General features: G+C 43.6%; 1 protein-coding gene across 2 annotated transcripts in view; it reads right to left on the minus strand.

The window, feature by feature from the left end:
* LOC139227147 (platelet-derived growth factor subunit A-like) overlaps positions 1-22,223 on the minus strand; it is a 98,943-nt gene that overhangs the window by 60,262 nt on the left and 16,458 nt on the right. Inside the window, exons 1-2 of one of the 2 annotated variants that reach the window (XM_070858213.1) lie at positions 18,253-18,332; positions 13,556-13,676 (exon numbers count right to left, since the gene is read on the minus strand). In XM_070858213.1, the coding sequence (XP_070714314.1) occupies positions 13,556-13,673 (118 nt within the window). In that variant the 5' untranslated portion in view covers positions 13,674-13,676; positions 18,253-18,332. Of the gene's footprint in view, positions 1-13,555; positions 13,677-18,252; positions 18,333-22,223 lie in introns of those variants that run through there. The other variant, XM_070858214.1, reaches the window with a different exon arrangement.

A 22,223-nucleotide genomic window follows, 5' to 3' on the forward strand; every position in this document is an offset into this window, starting at 1 on the left:
GTTAGTAATCTACCAATATTCCCTGGATTCTGGGACAGCCCCAGCAGATTGGAAAACCAGAAATGTAACCAGTTAGCCTAACATGTGTCATTGGGAAATTGCTGGAGTCCATTATTAAGGTAGCAGTAGCGGGACATTTGGAAAAGCATAATTCAATCAAGCAGAGTCAGCATGGTCTTATGTTCAGTAGACACCTCAAGTCACTGGAGAAATACCACCAACGATGTCTCCGCAAGATCCTACAAATCCCCTGGGAGGACAGACGCATGAACATTAGCATCCTTGACCAGGCCAACATCGAAGCACTGGGCAGGCCACGTAGTTCGCATGCCAGACTTGAGACTCCCAAAGCAAGCGCTCTACTCGGAACACCTTCATAACAAACGAGCCAAGGGTTGGCAGAGGAGCATTCTGGACACACTCAAAGCCTCCCTGATAAAGTGCAACATCCCCACTGGCACCTGAGAGACCCTGGCCAAAACCGCCCTAAGTGGAGGAAGTGCATCCAGGAAGGTGCTGAGCACCTCGAGTCTTGTTGCCGAGAGAGTGCAGAAATCAAGCGCAGGCAGCAGAAAGAGCATGTGGCAAACCTGTCCCACCCACCCCTTCTCTCACCGACTATCAATTCCTCCTGTGACAGGGACTGTGGTTCTCGTATTGGACTGTTCAGCCACCTAAGGACTCATGTTAAGAGTGGAAGCATGTCTTCCTCGATTTTGAGGGACTGCCTATGATGATGATAATGAAAGAGAAATCATGTTTGACAAATTTGCTGGAGTTCTTTGAGGATGTAACGATTAGGGTGGATAAGGGGGAACCAGTGGATGTGGTGCATTTGGATTTCCAGAAGGCATTCGATAAGGTGCCACATAAAAGGTTACTGCACAAGGTAAAAGCTCACGGGGTTGGGGGTAATACATTAGCATGGATAGAAGATTGGCTAACTAACAGAAAAGAGAGAGTCAGGATAAATGGATAATTTTCAGTTGGAAAACAGTGACTAGTGGGGTGCCGCAGGGATCGGTGCTGAGGCCTCAACTATTTACAATCTATATTAATGACTTGGATAAAGGGACTGAGTGTAATGTTGCCAAGTTTGCTGATGATACAAAGATGGATGGGAAAGCAAATTGTGAGGAAGACACAAAAAATCTGCAAATGGATATAGACAGGCTAAGTTAGTGGGCAAACATTTGGCAGATGGAGTATAATGTGAGAAAATGTGAGGTTATCCACTTTGGCAGAAAAAATAGAAAAGCAAATTATAATTTAAATAGAAAGAAATTGCAAAGTGCTGCAGTACAGAGGGACCTGGGGGTCCTTGGTGCATGAAACACAAAAAGTTAGTGTGCAGGTACAGTAAGTAATCAGGAAGGCAAATTAAATGTTGCCCGTTATTGCAAGGGGGATAGAGTATAAAAGCAGAGAAATCCTGTTACAACTGTACAGGGTATTGGTGAGGCCACATCTAGAGTACTGCGTACAGTTTTGGTCTCCGTATTTAAAGAAGGATATACTTGCATTGAAGGCTGTTCAGAGAAGGTTCATTAGGTTGATTCTGGAGATGAGGGGTTTGAATTAAGATAGGTTGAGTAGGTTGGGCCTATACACATTGGAGTTCAGAAGAATGAGAGGTGATCTTATCGAAACATAAGATAATGAGAGGGCTCGACAAGGTGGATGCAGAGAGGATATTTCCACTCATAGGGGAAACTAAAACTAGGGGACATAGTATCAGAATAAGGGGCCGCCTATTTAAAACTCAGATGAGGAGGAATTTCTTCTCTCAGAGGGTTGTAAATCTATGGAATTCCCTGCACCAGAGAGCTGAGGAGGCTGGGTCATTGAATATATTTAAGGCGGAGATAGATAGATTTTTGAGCGATAAGGGAATAACGGGTTATGGGGAGTGGGCAGGGAAGTGTAGTTGAATCCATGATCGAATCAGCCATGATCTTATTGAATGGCGGAGCAGACTCGAGTGGCCAGGTGGCCTACTCCTGCTTCTATTTCTTATGTAACATGCAGGGAGGTCCTCTTCCCTTCCAATGAGCAGAAGAGACCTCCCCAGGACACCAATGCAGCCTATTTGCACATTGCACAGAAGGGCACAAGCAGGGATGTCATCAGGAGGAAACTGGCTGCGGTGGCGCAAACCTTTCAATGACCTCAATGGATCATGAAACGTTACTGCAAAGCCACACTCAACCTCATCCTACTGTGCCACTCATCACATCCCCATCACTCTGCCTTCCCTACCTACCCCTCACACTCATCCTCATCCTTGTCCAATCATAACTACCAACACACAAGATAAGACACTTGGGTGTTATCACCAATGTTCATGTAAAGTTTCTGCTAATGTGTTGTCAAACACTGAAATCTTTCTTTTCAACACTTTGCGTTCTTGGACAGATCTATGTGCACCTTTGGAAGTGGCTTAGTGAATTGCAGTGAATGGTGAGACATAACGGTATGCCCCAAGTGGTGATGAGTGTGAAAGGAATGGCTTGGGCATTGTAGGGATGCTTTATAGTGTTGGTGTGGAGTGGTGCCAACCTGGCGCATCATGTGGCAGTCAGGGTGTACTGCGTCAAGTGACGTAAATCTGGCCATGCTGAGACCATCCCTGGCAACAATGTGGTCAGGTGCTGATGCCCTGTGAACTGTGCAGCATCAGGTGATTGTAGAGAAGGTTGGTGTTGTTGTTGGTGATGCTGGTATGCCTAGTGATGTTAGTATTGGGGCTGATCATGGTGGGATTCTAAGGACCAAGGTGAGATTTTTTAAAGAGCACTGATGCTGATGGAATGGTGGTTGAAGGCAGCTGAAGTTGAGATGACAGAAGCGTTCTGTCAATGGTGAGAGAGGTTGCTCCAAGGAAGTGACATTGGATAGAAAGTTCACTGCAAACACCTCAAACCTCCATAAAGCTGAAAAGTATATTCCAAATCTTGAAGGCTCCAGCTTCTAACATTGGAAATTGAACAGCTGTGAAATGGTAGCTTTTATAGCACTTTTGAAGCTGTCAACTATTCACAGTAATGGAGAGTCATGTACCTGACGTGATCCCCGAGCACCGGGAACCTCATAAGTAAAACTTGGAAAAATCATTAGGACATTATAAAATGCTGCCTAACTAACGTTAAGTAGCTTTAGTATCTCAATTGCCTGAGCCACTGCTTAGTGCCAGATCTGCAAACTGCAGGCAGAGCCGGCACTTGAGAAACTGACATGGATGCGGGTTTAGAGCAGACTTCCGTCCCGTTGTCAATCATTTTGACAGCGGACCCACCTCCAACCTCGCACTCGCAATGTCGATAAGATTCCGGCTTTAGATTCACAGCCGAACCAACAGGATGAAGGCATTTCTCACTCTGACACCAACCATTACAAGCAGTAGCCGTTATGAAGCAATTCTGACACCATCTTTGAGACAAATCACTCAACAACATTTGCAATAAAACTGTAACAGTTTCAAAAGGTACATATCTAGTTACATTAAAAGGCTTCAGTGTTACTTTAAAACTTTTAAAACAGATTATTATTGTTACAAATTTGAGGGCATCTGGTGTACAAAATAGACATTTCAGATGATAAACATTAAGGGTGAGAGGGCTTAACTGTATACAGAGCAGTCTCTATTAATTTGAATTGTCACTTAACCCTCAATATCTTGAATAGAAGATACTATTATTATAAAATGTATCCCGTATGCGTGGGTAACTGAACATCGGAACATAGGAACAGGAGGTAGGCCATTCTGCCCCTAGAGCCTGCTCCGCCATTCGATGGGATCGTGGCTGATCTGCGACCTAACTCCATACACCCACCTTTGGTGCATATTCCTTAATACCTTTGGTCAACAGAAAGTTATCAGTCTCTGATTTAAAATTAACAATTGAATCAGCATCAATTGCCATTTGTGGAAGAGAGTTCTAAACTTCTACCACCCTTAGCATACATGGGTGCAGAGTTCCGAATCCAGAACTCTTGGGATCGAGGCCGTTCCGGATTTTGCATTTTGCTGGATTTTGGAACGTCTTTCTGATGTCACGAATCCAGAAACACCCGAGCCCAGGTTCAGGTATTTCCAGATGTCAGAATGTCAGAAAGGCGGGGGGAGCTTGTCGATGAGCTGTTTGGGTCGCCAGGAGGGGCCCCACCGCTGTGGAGTTGTTCAGACAGGGCCCCGCCGCCGTGGAGATGTTCGGGCGTGGCCCTGCCACCGAGGACCTGATGGGGCGGGGCCCCACCGGCGAGAACCTGATCGGGCGGGGCCCCGCCGCTGTGGAGGAGTTCCTTGTCTGGCCCGAGGTAGGTGGCGTCAGGCAGCCGAGGTAAAGGGGAGGGAGGGGGGCCGGGGCGATGTTGGGCCCCGTGAATTGGGGGCAGGCGAAGTCATGGCAAAGTCGGGGCGGGTGAAGTCGGGTAGGGGGGGGGTGTCCGGATATCGGAAATCGGAACATTTTCCAGTTTCCGGACGACCCCGCCACAGAACAATCTGGATTCCGGAACTCTGGATTTTAGAGGTCGAACCTGTAGAACAGTTTCCTAACCATTTCTGGAAGGTCTGGCTTTAAATTTGTAGACTATCCCCTCCAGTCCTAGAATCCACAACCAGCAGAAATAGTTTCTCTCTATCTACACTATCTGTTTCTCTTAGTATCTTGAAAACTTCTAAATTCTAGGGAATACAACCATAATTTGTGTACAAAAGTAAAATACTGCGGAGGAATAGCACCTCATCTTTCGTTTAGGCACATTACAGCCTTCTAAACTCAACATCGAAGTCAACAATTTCCTCCCTTACCTCCTTTTTTTTAAACCTGCCCCCCCCATTTTATATAATTTTTCTCTCTCTGTCTCTCTGTTTCCCCTGGCAGCTGGTCATTATTCCACCATTCACACCCTATCTAGACTAATCTTTTTCTAACTTCTGCCATTACCTTCTCAAGTAAGTCCATCATCCCTTTTGTCTAAAGGACTAATTAGCAATCTTGTTGTGCGAGGCCCCTTGGGGAAGAGTGACCATAATATGGTAGAATTCTTTATTAAAATGGAGAGTGACACAGTTAATTCAGAAACTAGGGTACTGAACTTAAGGAAAGGTAACTTCGATGGTTTGAGGCGTGAATTGGCTAGAATAGACTGGCAAATGATATTTAAAGGGTTGACAGTGGATAGGCAATGGCAAATATTTAAAGATCACATGAATGAATTTCAACAATTGTACATCCCTGTCTGGAATAAAAATAAAATGAGGAAGGCGGCTCAACCATGGCTAACAAGGGAATTAAGGATAATGTTAAATCCAAGGAAGAGGCATATAAATTGGCCAGAAAAAGCAACAAACCTGAGGACTGGGAGAAATTTAGAATTCAGCAGAGGAGGACAAAAGGTTTAATTAAGAGGGGAAAATAGAGTATGAGAGGAAGCTTGCAGGGAACATAAAAACTAACTGCAAAAGCTTCTATAGATATGTGAAGAGAAAAAGATTAGTGAAGACAAACGTAGGTCCCTTGCAGTCGGATTCAGGTGAAGTTATAATGGGGAACAAAGAAATGGCAGACCAATTGAACAAATACTTTGGTTCTGTCTTCACGAAGGAAGACACAAATAACCTTCCAGAAGTACTAGGGGAAAGTGGGTCTAGTGAGAAGGAAGAACTGAAGGATATCCTTATTAGGCGTGAAACTGTGTTGGGGAAATTGATGGGATTGAAGACCAATAAATCCCCAGGGCCTGATAGTCTGCATCCCAGAGTACTTAAGGAAGTGGCCCTAGAAATAGTGGATGCATTGGTGATCATTTTCCATCAGTTGCTATGGACTGGAGGGTAGCTAATGTAACACCACTTTTTAAAATAGGAGGGAGAGAGAAAGCAGGTAATTATCGACCAGTTAGCCTGACATCAGTAGTGAGGAAAATGTTGGAATCAATTATTAAGGATGAAATAGCAACGCATTTGGAAAGCAGTGACAAGATCAGTCCAAGTCAGTATGGATTTATGAAGGGGAAATCATGCTTGACAAATCTTCTGGAATTTTTTGAGAGTGTTACTAGTAGAGTGGACAAGGAAGAACAAGTGGATGTGGTGTATTTGGACTTTCAAAAGGCTTTTGACAAGGTCCCACACAAGAGATTGGTGTGTAAAATCAAAGCACATAGTATTGGGGGTAATATAGTGACGTGGATAGAGAACTGGTTGGCAGACAGGAAGCAGAGAGTCGGGATAAACGGATCATTTGCAGAATGGCAGACAGTGACTAGTGGAGTGCGGCAGGGCTCAGTGCTGGGACCCCAGCTCTTTACAATATACATCAATGATTTGGATGAAGGAATTGAGTTGTAATATCTCCAAGTTTGCAGATAACACTAAACTGGGTGGTGGTGTGATCTGTGAGGGGGACGCTAAGAGGCTGCAGGGTGACTTGGACAGGTTAGGTGAGTGGTCAAATGCATGGCAGATGCATTATAATGTGGATAAATGTGAGGTTATCCACTTTGGGGGCAAAAACACGAAGACAGAATATTATCTGAATGACGGCAGATTAGGAAAAGGGGAGGTGCAATGAGACCTGGGTGTCATGGTTCATCAGTCATTGAAAGTTGGCATACAGGTACAGCAGGCGTTGAAGAAGGCAAATGGTATGTTGGCCTTCATAGCTAGGGGATTTGAGTATAGGAGCAGGGAGGTCTTACTGCAGTTGTATAGGACCTTAGTGAGGCCTCACCTGGAATACTGTGTTCAGTTTTGGTCACCTAAACTGAGGAAGGATATTCTTGCTATTGAGGGAGTGCAGCGAAGGTTCACCAGACTGATTCCCGGGATGGCAGGACTGACATATGAGGAGAGACTGGATCAACTGGGCCTTTATACATTGGAGTTTAGAAGGATGAGAGGGGATCTCATAGAAACATAAGATTCTGACGGAACGGGACAGGTTAAATGCGGGTAGAATGTTCCTGATGTTGGGGAAGTCCAGAACCAGGGGACACAGTCTTAGGATAAGGGGTAGGCCATTTAGGACTGAGATGAGGAGAAACTTCTTCACTCAGAGAGTTGTTAACCTGTGGAATTCCCTACCGCAGAGTTGTTGATGCCAGTTCATTGGATATATTCAAGAGGGATTTAGATATGGCCCTTACGGCTAAGGGGATCAAGGGGTATGGAGAGAAAGCAGGAAAGGGGTACTGAGGGAATGATCAGCCGTGATCTTATTGAATGGTGGTGCAGGCTCGAAGGGCCGAATGGCCTACTCCTGCACCTATTTTCTATGTTTCTATGTTTCTATGTCTCTCTAATCTCTCCTGTCTTCCACCCTATCACAGACCTTCCCTTTTGTTCTTTCCTCCACTGCCCCTTTCAGTACTCCTTAAAAATCTGTTCATCTTGAAAATTCACCAGTTCTGATGCAGGGTCATCGATCTGAAATGTTAACTTTATTTCTCTCTCCACAGATGTTGCCTGACCCTTTGAGATTTCCTAATTTGTGTTAATCTCTCCTTGTAACTTAACCCTGAAAGTCCGGGTATCATTCTGGTAAACCTACGCTGCACTCCCTTCAAAGGCAATATATCCTCCCTAAGGTGTGGTGCCAAGAACTACTCACAGTACTCCAGGTGTGGTCTAACCAGGGTTTTGTATAACTACAGCATAACTTCTACCCCCTTGTATTCTAGTCATCTAGATATAAATGCCAGCACCCCGTTAGCCTTTTTGATTATTTTCTGTACCTGTCATGACATTTTAATGATCAATTTACATGGACTCACAAGTCTCTTTGGACTTCCACTGTTTTTAGCCTTTCACCATTTGGAAAGTACCCTGTTCTATCCTCTTAGGTCCAAAGTGGATGACCTCATATTTGCCTACATTGAAATCCATTTACCACAGTTTTGGTCATTCACTTAATTTATCGATAACCCTTTGTAATTGTATGCTTCCATCTACACTGCTACAATTCTACCTCTCTTTGCATCATCAGCAAATTTTGGATATATAACTTTCCATGCCATAATCTAAGTCATTAATAAATACTGTGAGTATTTGAGGCCCCAACACAGATCCCTGCGGGATACCACGAGAGACCTCCTGCTAATTTGAGTACCTAGCCATTATCCCTACTGCCTGACTCCTGCCGCTCAGCCAATTTCCTAACCAGGTCAATAATTTGCCTTCAATTCCACAGGCTTCTAGAAACATAGAAACATAGAAAATAGGTGCAGGAGTAGGCCATTCGGCCCTTCGAGCCTGCACTGCCATTCAATGAGTTCATGGCTGAACATGCAACTTCAGTACCCCATTCCTGCTTTCTCGCCATATCCCTTGGTCCTCATAGTAGTAAGGACTACATCTAACTCCTTTTTGAATATATTTAGTGAATTGGCCTCAACAACTTTCTGTGGTAGAGAATTCCACAGGTTCACCACTCTCTGGGTGAAGAAGTTTCTCCTCATCTCGGTCCTAAATGACTTACCCCTTATCCTTAGACTGTGACCCCTGCTTCTACCTCAGTTAACAGTCTCTTATGTGGAACTTTATCAAATGCCTTCTGAAGTCCATATAAATAACATCCATAGACATTCCCCTGTCCACTACTTTAGTCACCTCTTCAAAAAATGCAATCAGGTTTGTCAGACATGACCTACCTTTCACAAATACATTCATTTCTCGGATCAACTGAAAGTTTGAGCTGTTCAGTCACCCTATCCTTAATTATTGACTCTAGCAATCTCCCAATAACAGATGTTAGGCTAACTGGTCTATAATTCCCTGGTTTCCCTCACTCACCATTTTTAAACAGCGGAGTGACAATTCTCCAATCTAAAGGAATGGTTTATATGAATAATGTCATAGGCATGAGCAGTCTGCATATGCTTTTCTCACAAGACAATAACAATTACAGTTTCAGCAGCTTATTATTGAGTTTTCTAATTCTGCCGCAAGCTTTTGGAGGGGCTCTGGAGAGGTGAAATTAGAATAAATCTAAAATATTTTTTGTATTGTGTGGTGGGGTTTTTTTTTGGGTGTGCTTTTGTCTGAAGAGATCAGAAGGATCATTAGTGGGTGGAAAGATGTTATGTGATGTTCATGTGAAGAATCCTGTATGTGTGCGTCTCTGTCTGTGTGGGTACCGGAATAGCAGTCAGCTGAGCTGTGGTATCTGTGGTCTTCTGTAGGAATGTGGATTGAGGAATGAGAAAGGGGCCTGGGCATGGCTGTAAAGATGGGGGAGGGGTGAGCAGCCTATTGGGTTAGAGATTTGAAGCAACTTTTATGGCAATGAAGACAACACAGCTGAACTATTATTTAACAGTGAATAAAAACAGTGAGATGAAAAAGTTGTTCAATTGTAATCGATACAGTTCCCATCTAAAACTGTGGAACTAAACTTTTACCTATCTTGAATACACTGTAACAATAACATAACTAGAGCTTGCTCAAATTGAACACTAAGGAAACAAATCTTACAGTATTTGTGTGGAAGTCCAGAACTATTTTCATGCCCATCAAATTTGTGGCAACCTTCATTGTAAAGGGTTTTCATGTTTGTGCCTTATCTGTGTGTTCTTCAATTATGCTTTATTGCTGGTTGATGGTTGAAGGTTTATTCAATATCTAAGTTGTCTTCATAAAGAGCAGTTTTGATATGGTTCAGAATACTGGTGTAATTTGATGATTCATGCTTTGGGCGAGACTAGTTGCTGTTAATAGAGGGTTATTAAGGCTGTTCAGTTTTCTGTAGGAGTTCACGCACTGCAACATTTTATATCTGGCTTCTTAAGTGATTTGGTTTGTAGGTACTTCTACATTCTTCAGATTTGTACTAGAAAAATGAAAATTCAAAAACAATGCCGAATCTTAACTCCTTCTGTAATATCCACACATGGAACTTCTCAGCCCTATTCCAGAAGGACAAACAGACCACTAAACTGATGCAAAATCACACTGCGCATTCAAACCCTATTGAATGTATTGTAATGATTAAATTCAGGTCTTGCACTGGGCAGAGATCCGTCAAGAGTTATCACCCAATTACCTGACCACAGATTGTCCATTTTACTCCAGCACCTCAACCAGCAACCATCAGAAAACTAATCTTATGGATTGCAAATACTTACATTGGTTTAAATGTCTCAGTAGTCTAGAAAAGAAATATCATGGTCTGGGTTCATGATCAATATGTACTTTTTTTGTGAGGGTAAGGTGTGTACAGATTTTCGCAAAAATAGACATTCCAATGTGTTGATGCCAAAATCAAAGGTGACAGTATAATTTCCCACTATACTAAAAATTTCTCTGGTGTATTGTGGAGTTTATCACTAATCATATTAGCAAACAGAGAACAATCTATTCCATTTGTGCAGAATCCCCAGTGATATTATGAATTTCCATTCCAGTGACACCAGGTAGTTAATAATAATCTACTGATGTGTTACGTCTTCTCCCAGGCAAACTTTAACAATGAGGTTTAAATACAGAACAATTAAACAAGGGGCAAATGAGAGCCACCATCAACCAAAATTACACTGATATCGCTTTTTTACAATATTGAGGATTATGTGGCAATTCAATAAATACATTTGCTCATTAATAGTAGCAAAGGTGACAGCTTGGCAGATCTTGAATCTGTTGAGATGTTTCTAATCAATATTGTTTTGAACAATCTCAATACCAGAATTCAAGTCTAAATGACTCACCTCTTTTTACTTGCATTAGCGGATACATTTATAGTTACTAGAAGTATGATAAAAGGCTGTAGTTACTGGTATATCTGTATAATAAAAAGTTTTGGATCTAGTATGTGTCCATAGTGTCAGCTGTGGTTCAGTGGGCACCCTCACCTCTGAGTCAGAAGGTTGTGGGTTCAAGTCCCACTCCAGGGACTTGAGTACAAAACAAATGTAAGCTAACGCTCCAGTGCAGTGCTGAAGAAGCCTCCGCTGCACTGTCGGAGGTGCCGTCTTTCGGATGAGATGTTAAACCGAGGCCCTGCCTGCTTTCTCAAGTGGAGGTAAAAGATCCCATGGCACTATTTCGAAGAAGAGAGGGGAGTTATCCCCGTTGCTCCGGCCAATATTTATCCCTCAATCAATATAATAAAAGCTGATATCTGGTCATTACCACATTGTTGTTCGTGGGAGCTTGCTTGTACGCAAATTGGCTGCTGAGATTCTCACATTACAACAGTGACTACACTCGGAAAAGTTCTTCATTGACTGTAAAGTACTTTGAGATGTCCGGTGGTCATGAAAGACGCTATATAAATCCAAATATTTATTTCTTATAGCGTCACACCTCTAAATAACCTCCATCTGTTAGGTTAACCATGCTGATTGACTCAATATTCCATTGACTAAATTCAAACCAATCAAAAAACAGTTCTATTCCATGGACAGGTAGAATAGCTACAAATCTACAATCAGCAACCACCACAAAACCAAACATCAAATGGCTCATTTTATTTTCCAAAGCTTCTATTGATGAACCAGCAAGTAAAGAAAGAACAAACTTGCATTTCTATAGCGCCTTTCATGATCTCAGGATGTCCCAAAGCACTTTACAACCAATGAAGTACTTTGGAAGCGCTGTCAATGTTATAATGTAGGATCACAAAACTGACCACTTAATGTTTATCATCTGAAATATTGTTTTTCTACATCATATGCCCTCAGTTGTTTAACAGTAAATCCCTCTAACAGTAAATCCCTCAAACAATATTTTATCAAATCCTGTGTGTGGCCATCTGTAAAGTTAATGTCTGATTGAAATGCCTACAAGAAGTTCTACACTGGCCTTTCCTCTCTTAGATCAGAGTTCTGCTCTATTATCAGACTTGGTTCTTGATCTGAGGCAGGGAATTATAATCCCTGTTGACATTTCCATGTGTGTGTGAAAGAAATGGATCAAAGGAATTGTAGTTTCACCCTCTCCTGTGGAACTACGAGACCCAGATTAGACTTTGATAACCCACATCACATGATAACTAGATAAAAATTTACAAATAGCTGTCATATGCGAGTAGCAAAAGAAAGTACACCAAAAACGGTGAATTTATTTTCAGTGTTCCTGCTCCTGTTGACAAATTGTGTATGTGACAGCAATGCTTCATGTTCTATTGTATAAAGGACATTCATGGTTTGCATAGAAAGTACTTTAAAGTAATGTGATGCAGATGTAATACATGTACAGTACACTGCATTAAAAGGATTCTCTTCTCTTGGTTGATCTAGTACAATCATTAATCTTCTTCCAGTATTGTTCCCAGGTGCATCATATGGTGTTCGTGGCATTCACAACAGTTGCCACCTAATGCCATTGTGCTTGAGCAATTCACATGGGGGTCCTGTAGTGCTCTCTTCTGAAGATGGCTGTCCACCACCCCCTACCCTCTACCCCTCGCCATCACCCCCACCGACCCACCCCCCTCCCCTCTGCACCCCACCACCCTCTGCCCCTCGTCCCCACCTACCTGCCCCCCTCCTCCAAGCTGGCTAACTTTCTGCAGAAGATTTCAATAGCCTTATCCGATAACCAGGAATTTTTCAGCCAACTACATTCTTCACAGACATTGCAAACCAAAGAACCTTACTACATTTAAAACAGGAAAACCACAGTGCCTGCCTTGTATCTGCTTGGAAACCTTTAAATACGGCAGCAGCACCAGATTTCTCAACTACCAACAGAAGAGCTCCCAACCACTGGCATTTCAAAGCCAGGAGCTCACCTACTTTATGTTAATTAGGTTCACCACCAAAATACATGTGGGGTCAGTGCACCAATTGTCCTGTGCCATTTTTTCCCTGCCAGCCAATCTCTGGTCGAGTATTTTCCAGACGTTTAGATGCCATTAAGTGGCAGTAACTTATTAATACTCAGTTCTGAGCAACTCATCCACTACAAAATGGACTGAGAATATTGAGACTGTTCAATCTCATTTGGCAACAGGTTCTCAGCTGACCGGTCTGGTTAGATTCAAACTTCACTCCCACAAATAAAAGGTGCTATTCTCCTCGACCATACCACCAAAACATCTCTTCTGGAAATCTACTGTCACCACTATGCTCTCAGATGGATTACATTACATCAAATTATACAACACAGAACCAGGTCTATGCTGGTGTTAATCCTCACATGCATCTCCTCCCACCTTACTTAATCTCAACCCATTAACATATCCTTCTATTCCTTTCTCCCTCAAGTACGTATTTAACTTTCCCTTTACTGTACCTCTGCTATTCGCCTCAAGTACTCCACGTGGTAGCAATTTCCACCTGCTCACTTCTCTCTCTGTAAAGAAATTATTCCTGAATTCCTTATTGGATTTATTAGTAACATCTTATATATATGGCCTTTAGTTTTGGACTCCCCCACAAGTGAAAACATCTTCTCTATGCCTATTCTATCAAACCCTTTCGTAATTTAAAAAACCTCGATCGGTCTTCTCTTTTCGAGAGAAAAAAGCCCTAGCTAGTTCATTATTTCCTGATAGTTATACCCTATCAGTTCTGGTATAATTCTTGGTAATATCTCTGTAGGCTCACTGACCTTTGGCCTCAATATCCAGGAGGTCTTCCAGATCATTGATACTTCTGATGTCTGCTTGCGCGATCATCTTCAGGACGTCGTCTGGGAGGCCTTCCTCGGCATTCATGCTTTTTGGCATTTGCTGTCAGAGAGACACAACACAGTTATATATCTCATAGAAACATAAAATTCTGACGGGATTAGACAAGTTAGATGCAGGAAGAATGTTCCCGATGTTGAGGAAGTCCAGAACCAGGGGTCACAGTCTAAGGATAAGGGGTAAACCATTTAGGACCGAGATGAGGAGAAACTTCTTCACTCAGAGAATTGTGAACCTGTGGAATTCTCTATCACAGAAAGTTGTTGAGGCCAGTTCATTAGATATATTCAAAATGGAGTTAGATGTGGCCCTTACAACTAAAGGGATCAAGGGGTATGGAGAGAAAGCAGGAAAGAGGTACTGAAGTTTCATGATCAGCCATGATCATATTGAATGGTGGTGCAGGCTCGAAGGGCCGAATGGCCTACTCCGGCACCTATTTTCTATGTTTCTATGTTATGAAGGCAAAGGGAAAAAAATATTGACTATGGAGTAAGCAATATAGATTGAGTCTCAATGATATCCAAAGCTAATATCGAGAGGGCACTAGAGAGAGATGGACAAAAAGGGAGGGGAGAGAGAGGGAGAGAGAGAAAAAGGGTACTGCATATCATTTTCAAACAAATGATAGTCAAGAAAATGAAGTATTGAGCAGGTCGTGTGATTACCTACACATGAACATCAGTGAAACGGATTTATACTACGAACATATGATAATGATGGACAAGAAAAGACAAGCTGGTCCATTGAGCTAGCCCATACACAAGAACATAAGAAATAGGAGGAGTAGGCCATATGGTCCCTCAGGCCTGCTTCACCGTTCAATAAGATCATGGCTGATCTTCGACCTCAACTCCACTTTCCTGCCCTATCCTCATATCCCTTGATTCCTCTGGAATCCAAAAATCTATCTATCGCAGTGAATATATTCAATGACTGAGCACACACAGCTCTTTCGAGTAGAGAATTCCAAAGATTCATAACCCTCAGTGAAGAAATTCCTCCTCATCTCAGTCTTAAAAGGCCGATCCCTTATACTGAGACTATGCCCCATAGTTCTAAACTCTCCAGCCAGGGGAAACATTCACTCAGCATTTATCCTGTCGAACCTGTTAACAACCCGCATACAATGCCCCATCTAAGGAGGGGTGCGGAGGTGGGGGGAGGGGCGGATAAGGTCATGCACTTGCACTGGGGTAAGGGACTTAGGCTGGGGGAGGGATGTGTCCTCTCTGACTTCTGACGTCAAAATAGACCATGTTACAATGTGTAAAGTTAGGCTGGGCGGTTCCATTCACACATTCCAGAGAACCTTCAGGGGACCAATCAGCAACAGGTCATGTGATAATGGAGAGCCAATCAGAGAAACTGTTGCAATTCAGTTAGTACAAATAAACGCATCCATAATTCGTTGCTCCTCTGGGACTCAATTTTGGCCAGAAGTTGCTCCGTCTTTTTTGGAGTAGGCTGCTTTTTCTGGCGTAACTTAAAAATCCCAAGTTTCCCCAATCAATTTGCACCAGCGTAACTCACTTAGTTACGTTTTTTTTAGCTTCATTTTTTTTCTCTCAAAAGGGGGCGTTTCCAGCCACCTACGCCAGTTCTGGCCATTTAGGCCCTATGGCCAGCTAATATTTACTCCATTTCTACTTAGGCCACTTGAGAAAACCCTTGCAGAGAATTAAAGAAATTGGCACAGGTAAGGAAATCGGCGCAGGTAAGTGCAGCAGATGCCCGGGCAGCAGCAGCAGGAAAGGTAAGCTAGAGGGGCAGAAAGAAAGGTGGGGGGAGGGAGAGGGGGTGGGGGGGAAGTCTTTGACCGGGAGGGAGGAGACCACTTGGCCTGGGCTAGGGCGGGAGAGCGGACCGGAAGGCCACTTGGCCAGGGCTAGGGGCGGGCAGGAGCACTGATAGTGCAGCCATCCCAGCCCTGGCCGAGTAGCCTCCCAGTGTGATCTCTTAGTTCTCCTGCCTGCCACTGATCTCTAAGAGATCAATCGCACCGGGAGACCACTCTGCCAGGGCTAGGGGCGGCCAGGAGAACTGACAGAAATCACCGGCAGGCAGGAGAACGCAAGAGATTGCACCGGGAGGTGGGAGAAGTCATCAAACGCACACATAGGTGCTCCAATGCATCACATTCAATTATTTTACCAATGAGAATTATTTGGTTCAAAAATACTGGCAGTTCTATAAAGTTGTATAGGTTCATCACTTTGTGATTAAACATTAAATACTCCATAAGAATAGTAATAGAGAACTGACAGAACTCACCGGCAGGCAGCAGAACTCACAGGTTACCATGGCAGCCTGATCTTTTTGGCGCAGATCAAGGCTCCACTCAGGTTAGGCCACACCAAAATGAAGAGAACCTAAGGGGAAACTTAAAAGACATTTTTTTTGGCGTACTCGGGCCACAAAAAATCAGATGTAACTCTTCAAGTACGCCAAAACAATGCTTTGGGGAAATTTGAGCCCATAGTTACTAAGCAAATGGAGATCCATTGTAAATTGTGCTTTAGAATTGGCATCAATGTCACAGGGACCATTGTTGCTTAAAGTCATCTAACAGATAGATAATACCATCTTCACGGACTATGTTTGAACTGCACTTGAAAAATATTCTTAGAACTCAGTGAGCTTCCTGTGTTCGGTTTCCCCCAACTCACAACGTGGGGCAGGGAAGGATAGAATTCCATTAGCAGAGCTTATGTATGTAACACTGGAAAGCATGGCTCCAAAAATCCACGATTGCTCTTGCAGTCTCCCATTGTACGTTCGGCAATTCCCCCAGTGGAGAACTCCATCAGGATATGGTTGCATTTGGCCCTGGCCTTAATCCACAATTTCTGGGGTGGCCTTGTGAGGGTATAGGGTCTCCGCCTGTCCCATATAAGACCACTGCCACAGGAGGGGGGGCAGAGGTGAGGGCTCCCCAAGTCTGGAGCTCTAGTTCCACGGCTCTCAGTTGGGACCCAGGAGAGCTGTGCCAAAATCAACAGGAGGGGGGTGCCCCAGCATTGTGGAAGGGAAGAAGTCTCTTAAAAATGTTTTAAAGCGGCACGCAAACAGAAACTTGCTGGGAACATGGTCTGTAGCTTTTGGGAAGGGGGTAGTTGCTCAACAACCTCTCCACCCCAACCTCCAAAACCTCTCCTCCCATCCCGTGTACCAGCCAGTTTCCGCGAACATTTACAGCCCCTTCAACAGGAAGGCACTGCCTACATGGCCCCACCTTATTGAAGGCCCAGTCCTGGTATTACTCTTGCCCCTGTGAATATGTGGAGAGGTCTGTAGCCAGTGAAATCCTAGCACAGCAGCTGGGACTGTGCCCTTGATAACCAACTTGGCTCGTGTCTTTCTGAAAATTTGTAATGCTCGTGTGGAAAAAAAACACAGACTGTTTTTAAAATGTCTACTTAGTTTGTACAAATAGATCAATCCTACAAATGCACCTACCATTAATTAATGAAAAATTTATGATAGTGCTGTGCAGTGACCTAAGGCTTTTTACTTCAAGGTATCATTTTACTTGTAATTACATCCTGAAATGTCATGTAGCCCGTGTAAAATGGCCTGGCAATGTAGTATTTTCTGCTATCCAAGGTAATGAGAGATATTGTGGTCACCTTACATATTCTGTAGTAATCAATTTAATGTTGGACCGGGACTACACTAACTCAAAAAAACTGCACTGAAAAAAGGCCTTGCTTTCAGTCCGTATGTGGAAACGGTTGTTTAACAATTTGCACAAGTAGAGGGGTTCAGAAAAAGATCCAACTGTAACAGTTCCCTTTCAAATAAAGCCTTCTCCTCAGAGAATCTCTCATCTTCAACTGTCAGTTCTCTCTGATGGCCATCTCCCCCCCCACCCCTTTCCCACCCACTCTCCCCTTCCCTCGCCCCCCATGATTAAACCGATCAAGAGACTATGAATAATGATAAGCTGATTGTGTTTAAACATGTTTACAATGGAAAGCGGCCCTGTTCCTAGACCTGGTCAGGTCCACAGTTACAATGCTTTTCTGTAAAAATAATTAGAAACTAAAAGGATTGTGGTTTCTCCTTTAACTGGCACAACCCTATACTTAGGTTTGGGCTGAATGCCAAATTAATGTTTTAAACCTCCTTTTGGGTTACACAGCTGCCTTTTCACATTTATACTGCCATAAGAGCATTTTTTTTGTATTGATGAACAGAATCTTTAAAATGAGAACTCAGCTATGTAATAAGAGTTTCAGCACAAGGAAAAACTGCTTTAAAGAAAAGATGTAAGCCATTGCTCTTATCGCGAGGCCCTAACTATAGCATGCATTCGGAAGTATTTTTCTCCGCTTCAGCCCTGACAAAGGAAACAGGTCTCAATCTCTGAAAGCTATTAAGAGTCACTTCTATTGGTATGAAACAGGGCTCTACAACAACAAAGTTGGAACCACACACCACTTCCGCTGGTGCTGCAGTCAACCAGTTGTACAACTGCTGTACAGAATGTACCGACTGAAATTTACCAGTGCTATTTCATTGCTGGGAGAGACGTGATCAAGTCTCAAACAGATAAAACGTCACAGATTAAGCTTCAGAAAGGATACTTGGTGCACAGTTTGTCTCCCGAAATTACCACTCAGGGTTCCAGTGGACAGGCTTCACATAAACATCTGGTTAAAACATCTTAACTCCGTGATCTACGATAATCAAGCTGTCACCCTGGAGGGGTGGGGGCAGGGAAGAAATACTACTGTTCAAGCGTAATGTGATCATAATTAAAGGAGGGCATGGATACTGATGCAACAATCGCAGTTTAGTGCCATGCTGAGGGTTTGTGTATTACAGTTGGCTGATGAGTGGGTTAAGGGATCCAGCTGCAATATATTAAGGATGATAGTGCAGGCTGTACAGCACTTGCCATTGTTGAGTATGAATAGTTCCAATTCTCGAATGGGTTGCAAGTCCTGCACTGAGAAAAAAATAAAGAATTGCATTTATATAGCGTCTTTCACGACCACCAGGTGTCCCAAACCACTTTACAGCCAAGGGAGTACTTTTGAAATGCAGTCACTGTTGTAATGTAGGAAATACAGAAGCTAATTTTCACACCGCAAACTCCCACAAGCAGCAATGTGATAATGATTTGATAATCTGTTTTTGTTATGTTGCTTGAGGGATAAATATTAGCCAGGACACCAGTGGATAGCTCCCCTGCTCATCTTTGAAATAATGCCATGGGATCTTTTAAGTCCACTTGATAGAACAGATGGGGCCTCGGTTTAAAGTCTCATCCGAAAGACGGCACCTCCGACAGTGCAGCAGAGGCTCCCTCAGTACAGCACTGGAGTGTCAGCCTAGATTTATGTGCTCAAGTCCCTGGAGTGGGACTTGACCCACAACCTTCTGACTCAGAGGCGAGTGTGCTACCCACTGAGCCACAGCTGACACTGAAGAGGAAATATTGGCATATATGAACAGATGAAATAATTCATTCCAACAAATTGACAGAACAAGGGGTCCATCAGCCCACTCCTTCCACATACCATATCTAAACTTGGCTCCAACCCAACTTCTCATGTTTTGAATGATAAGGGAGTCAAGGTTAATGGGGAGCAGGCAGGGAAGTGGAGTTGAGACCAAGATCCAATCAGCCATGATCTTATTGAATGGTCTACTCCTGCTCCTATTTCTTATGTTCTTATGTAAAACTATGAGAGAAAGTTTTGCAACTTTCTGCTCGGAAGTCCAATTGCATCGACCCTTTTGACACATAACATTTTCTTTTAAAGTTTATATGTGCACAAAATGTGGGGGAAATTGACCATAGGGAGTAGCATTCATCAAATACAAACATTTATCAGGTTTTAGTCAGGACAGCAGTAGCGATGCTATACTTCTTCTCCAAGTCTCCCAGTCACAAACATTCTCTCGCTATAACTCTTGCCCCTAGTTCACAGTGGCATTCTATTCCAACCCCATCCCCCGGTGTACAGCAGAAATCTCCTCCCCATCCAAACCCTCCTCCCATTTCATGGAGGTATTCTCTTCCCCTCAAAGCACTCTTCCCAATTTACAAAGGGACAGCCTCCCTCCGCTCCCGAGTTTACAGCGGTACCCACCACCCCCCCCACCCCACCCCCCAACCTCCCACTTCAACTGTCCCCTCTCGGCCCTATTCACAAAAACACGCTACCCTCAACCCCTGCCCCGTGGATCAGAATGTCACTTGCTCTCCCTCCAACTCCGACAGTTGATGTTGGCATGCGTCTCCCTCTCTAAACTCAACTGGAATTGTCACTCTTCCCTCACTACACATTTTAAGCTGGCAATTTTCTTCCCTTCCCCTCAGTTCAAGTTAGAACTCTTGTCTCCTAGTTCATGCAGATATTCTTCTTCTTCCCCCACCCCCACTTTTGCTGACCTTGTCTTCCCTCTCTCACTTTATAGTCGGATTCTCTTCATCTTGCCCTTTGACAATGCATCCAGCTCTCTCTCTCTATCCCTCCTACCAGTGCCACTCCTGGAATTCCTAAATCCCAATGGGTTTCTCACTCACAGCATGCAGTCACTTGAAGGAGCAGCAATGGGAGTAGGTTCTGAGTTTGGTCATGAGGAGAGGAGCCAGGTATCGTTTTTTTTATCCCAGAACACAATCCCTGAAAATGATTATCAAAATGAATGTGGATGCAGGTGTGCAATCCACAACATGGTGGTCAGGTACTGTTCATTTTCTAAAGTCCTTGTGTGTGGAAGACAGTCTATTGCACCTTTAAATTGTGTTTATTATTAATCCTGAAGGAATTGTCCCCTCTTTTTATAATTCCCCCTTCCACACAGTGTGCACTGTTCTCTGACAAAAACAGCAGGCGGACAGCAGGACAACCGGCTGCCAAGTTTCGGACAAATCTGTACTTGAGGCAAACTGTCAAGAAGCGTGAGAGAATTGACTCTGATCTTTCTCCCTCTGGCAAGGGAAGACGCTATATAAATACATAGAAACATAGAAAATAGGTGCAGGAGTAGGCCATTTGCCCCTTCTAGCCTGCACCGCCATTCAATGAGTTCATGGCTGAACATGCAACTTCAGTACCCCATTCCTGCTTTCTCACCATACCCCTTGATCCCCTTAGTAGTAAGGACTACATCAAACTCTTTTTTGAATATATTTAGTGAATTGGCCTCAACAACTTTCTGTGGTAGAGAATTCCACAGGTTCACCACTCTCTGGGTGAAGAAGTTTCTCCTCATCTCGATCCTAAATGGCTTACCCCTTATCCTTAGACTGTGACCCCTGGTTCTGGACTTCCCCAACATTGGGAACATTCTTCCTGCATCTAACCTGTCTAAAACCCATCAGAATTTTAAACGTTTCTATGAGGTCCCCTCTCATTCTTCTGAACTCCAGTGAATACAAGCCCAGTTGATCCAGTCTTTCTTGATAGGTCAGTCCCACCATCCCGGGAATCAGTCTGGTGAACCTTCACTGCACTCCCTCAATAGCAAGAATGTCCTTCCTCAGGTTAGGAGACCAAAACTGTACACAATACTCCAGGTGTGGCCTCACCAAGGCCCTGTACAACTGTAGCAACACCTCCCTGCCCCTGTACTCAAATCCCCTCGCTATGAAGGCCAACATGCCATTTGCTTTCTTAACTGCCTGCTGTACCTGCATGCCAACCTTCAATGACTGATGTACCATGACACCCAGGTCTCGTTGCACCTCCCCTTTTCCTAATCTGTCACCATTCAGATAATAGTCTGTCTCTCTGTTTTTACCACCAAAGTGGATAACCTCACATTTATCCACATTATACTTCATCTGCCATGCATTTGCCCACTCACCTAACCTATCCAAGTCGCTCTGCAGCCTCATAGCATCCTCCTCGCAGCTCACATTGCCACCTAACTTAGTGTCATCTGCAAATTTGGAGGTACTACATTTAATCCCCTCGTCTAAATCATTAATGTACAGTGTAACCAGCTGGGGCCCCAGCACAGAACCTTGCAGTACCCCACTAGAGACCGCCTGCCATTCTGAAAAGTACCCATTTACTCCTACTCTTTGCTTCCTGTCTGCCAACCAGTTCTCAATCCATGTCAGCACACTACCCCCAATCCCATGTGCTTTAACTTTGCACATTAATCTTTTGTGTGGGACCTTGTCTAAAGCCTTCTGAAAGTCCAAATATACCACATCAACTGGTTCTCCCTTGTCCACTCTACTGGAAACATCCTCAAAAAATTCTAGAAGATTTGTCAATCATGATTTCCCTTTCACAAATCCATGTTGACTTGGACCTATCATGTCACCTCTTTCCAAATGCGCTGCAATGACATCCTTAATAATTGATTCCATCATCTTACCCACTACCGATGTCAGGCTTATAATTCCCTGTTTTCTCTCTCCCTCCTTTTTTAAAAAGTGGGGTTACATTGGCTACCCTCCACTCGATAGGAACTGATCCAGAGTCAATGGAATGTTGGAAAATGACTGTCAACGCATCCCCTATTTCCAAGGCCACCTCCTTAAGTACTCTGGGATGCAGTCCATCAGGCCCTGGGGATTTATCGGCCTTCAATCCCATTAATTTCCCCAACACAATT

The sequence above is a fragment of the Pristiophorus japonicus genome, chromosome 16, assembly GCF_044704955.1.
Source record: "Pristiophorus japonicus isolate sPriJap1 chromosome 16, sPriJap1.hap1, whole genome shotgun sequence".
Lineage (NCBI taxonomy): Eukaryota > Metazoa > Chordata > Chondrichthyes > Pristiophoridae > Pristiophorus > Pristiophorus japonicus.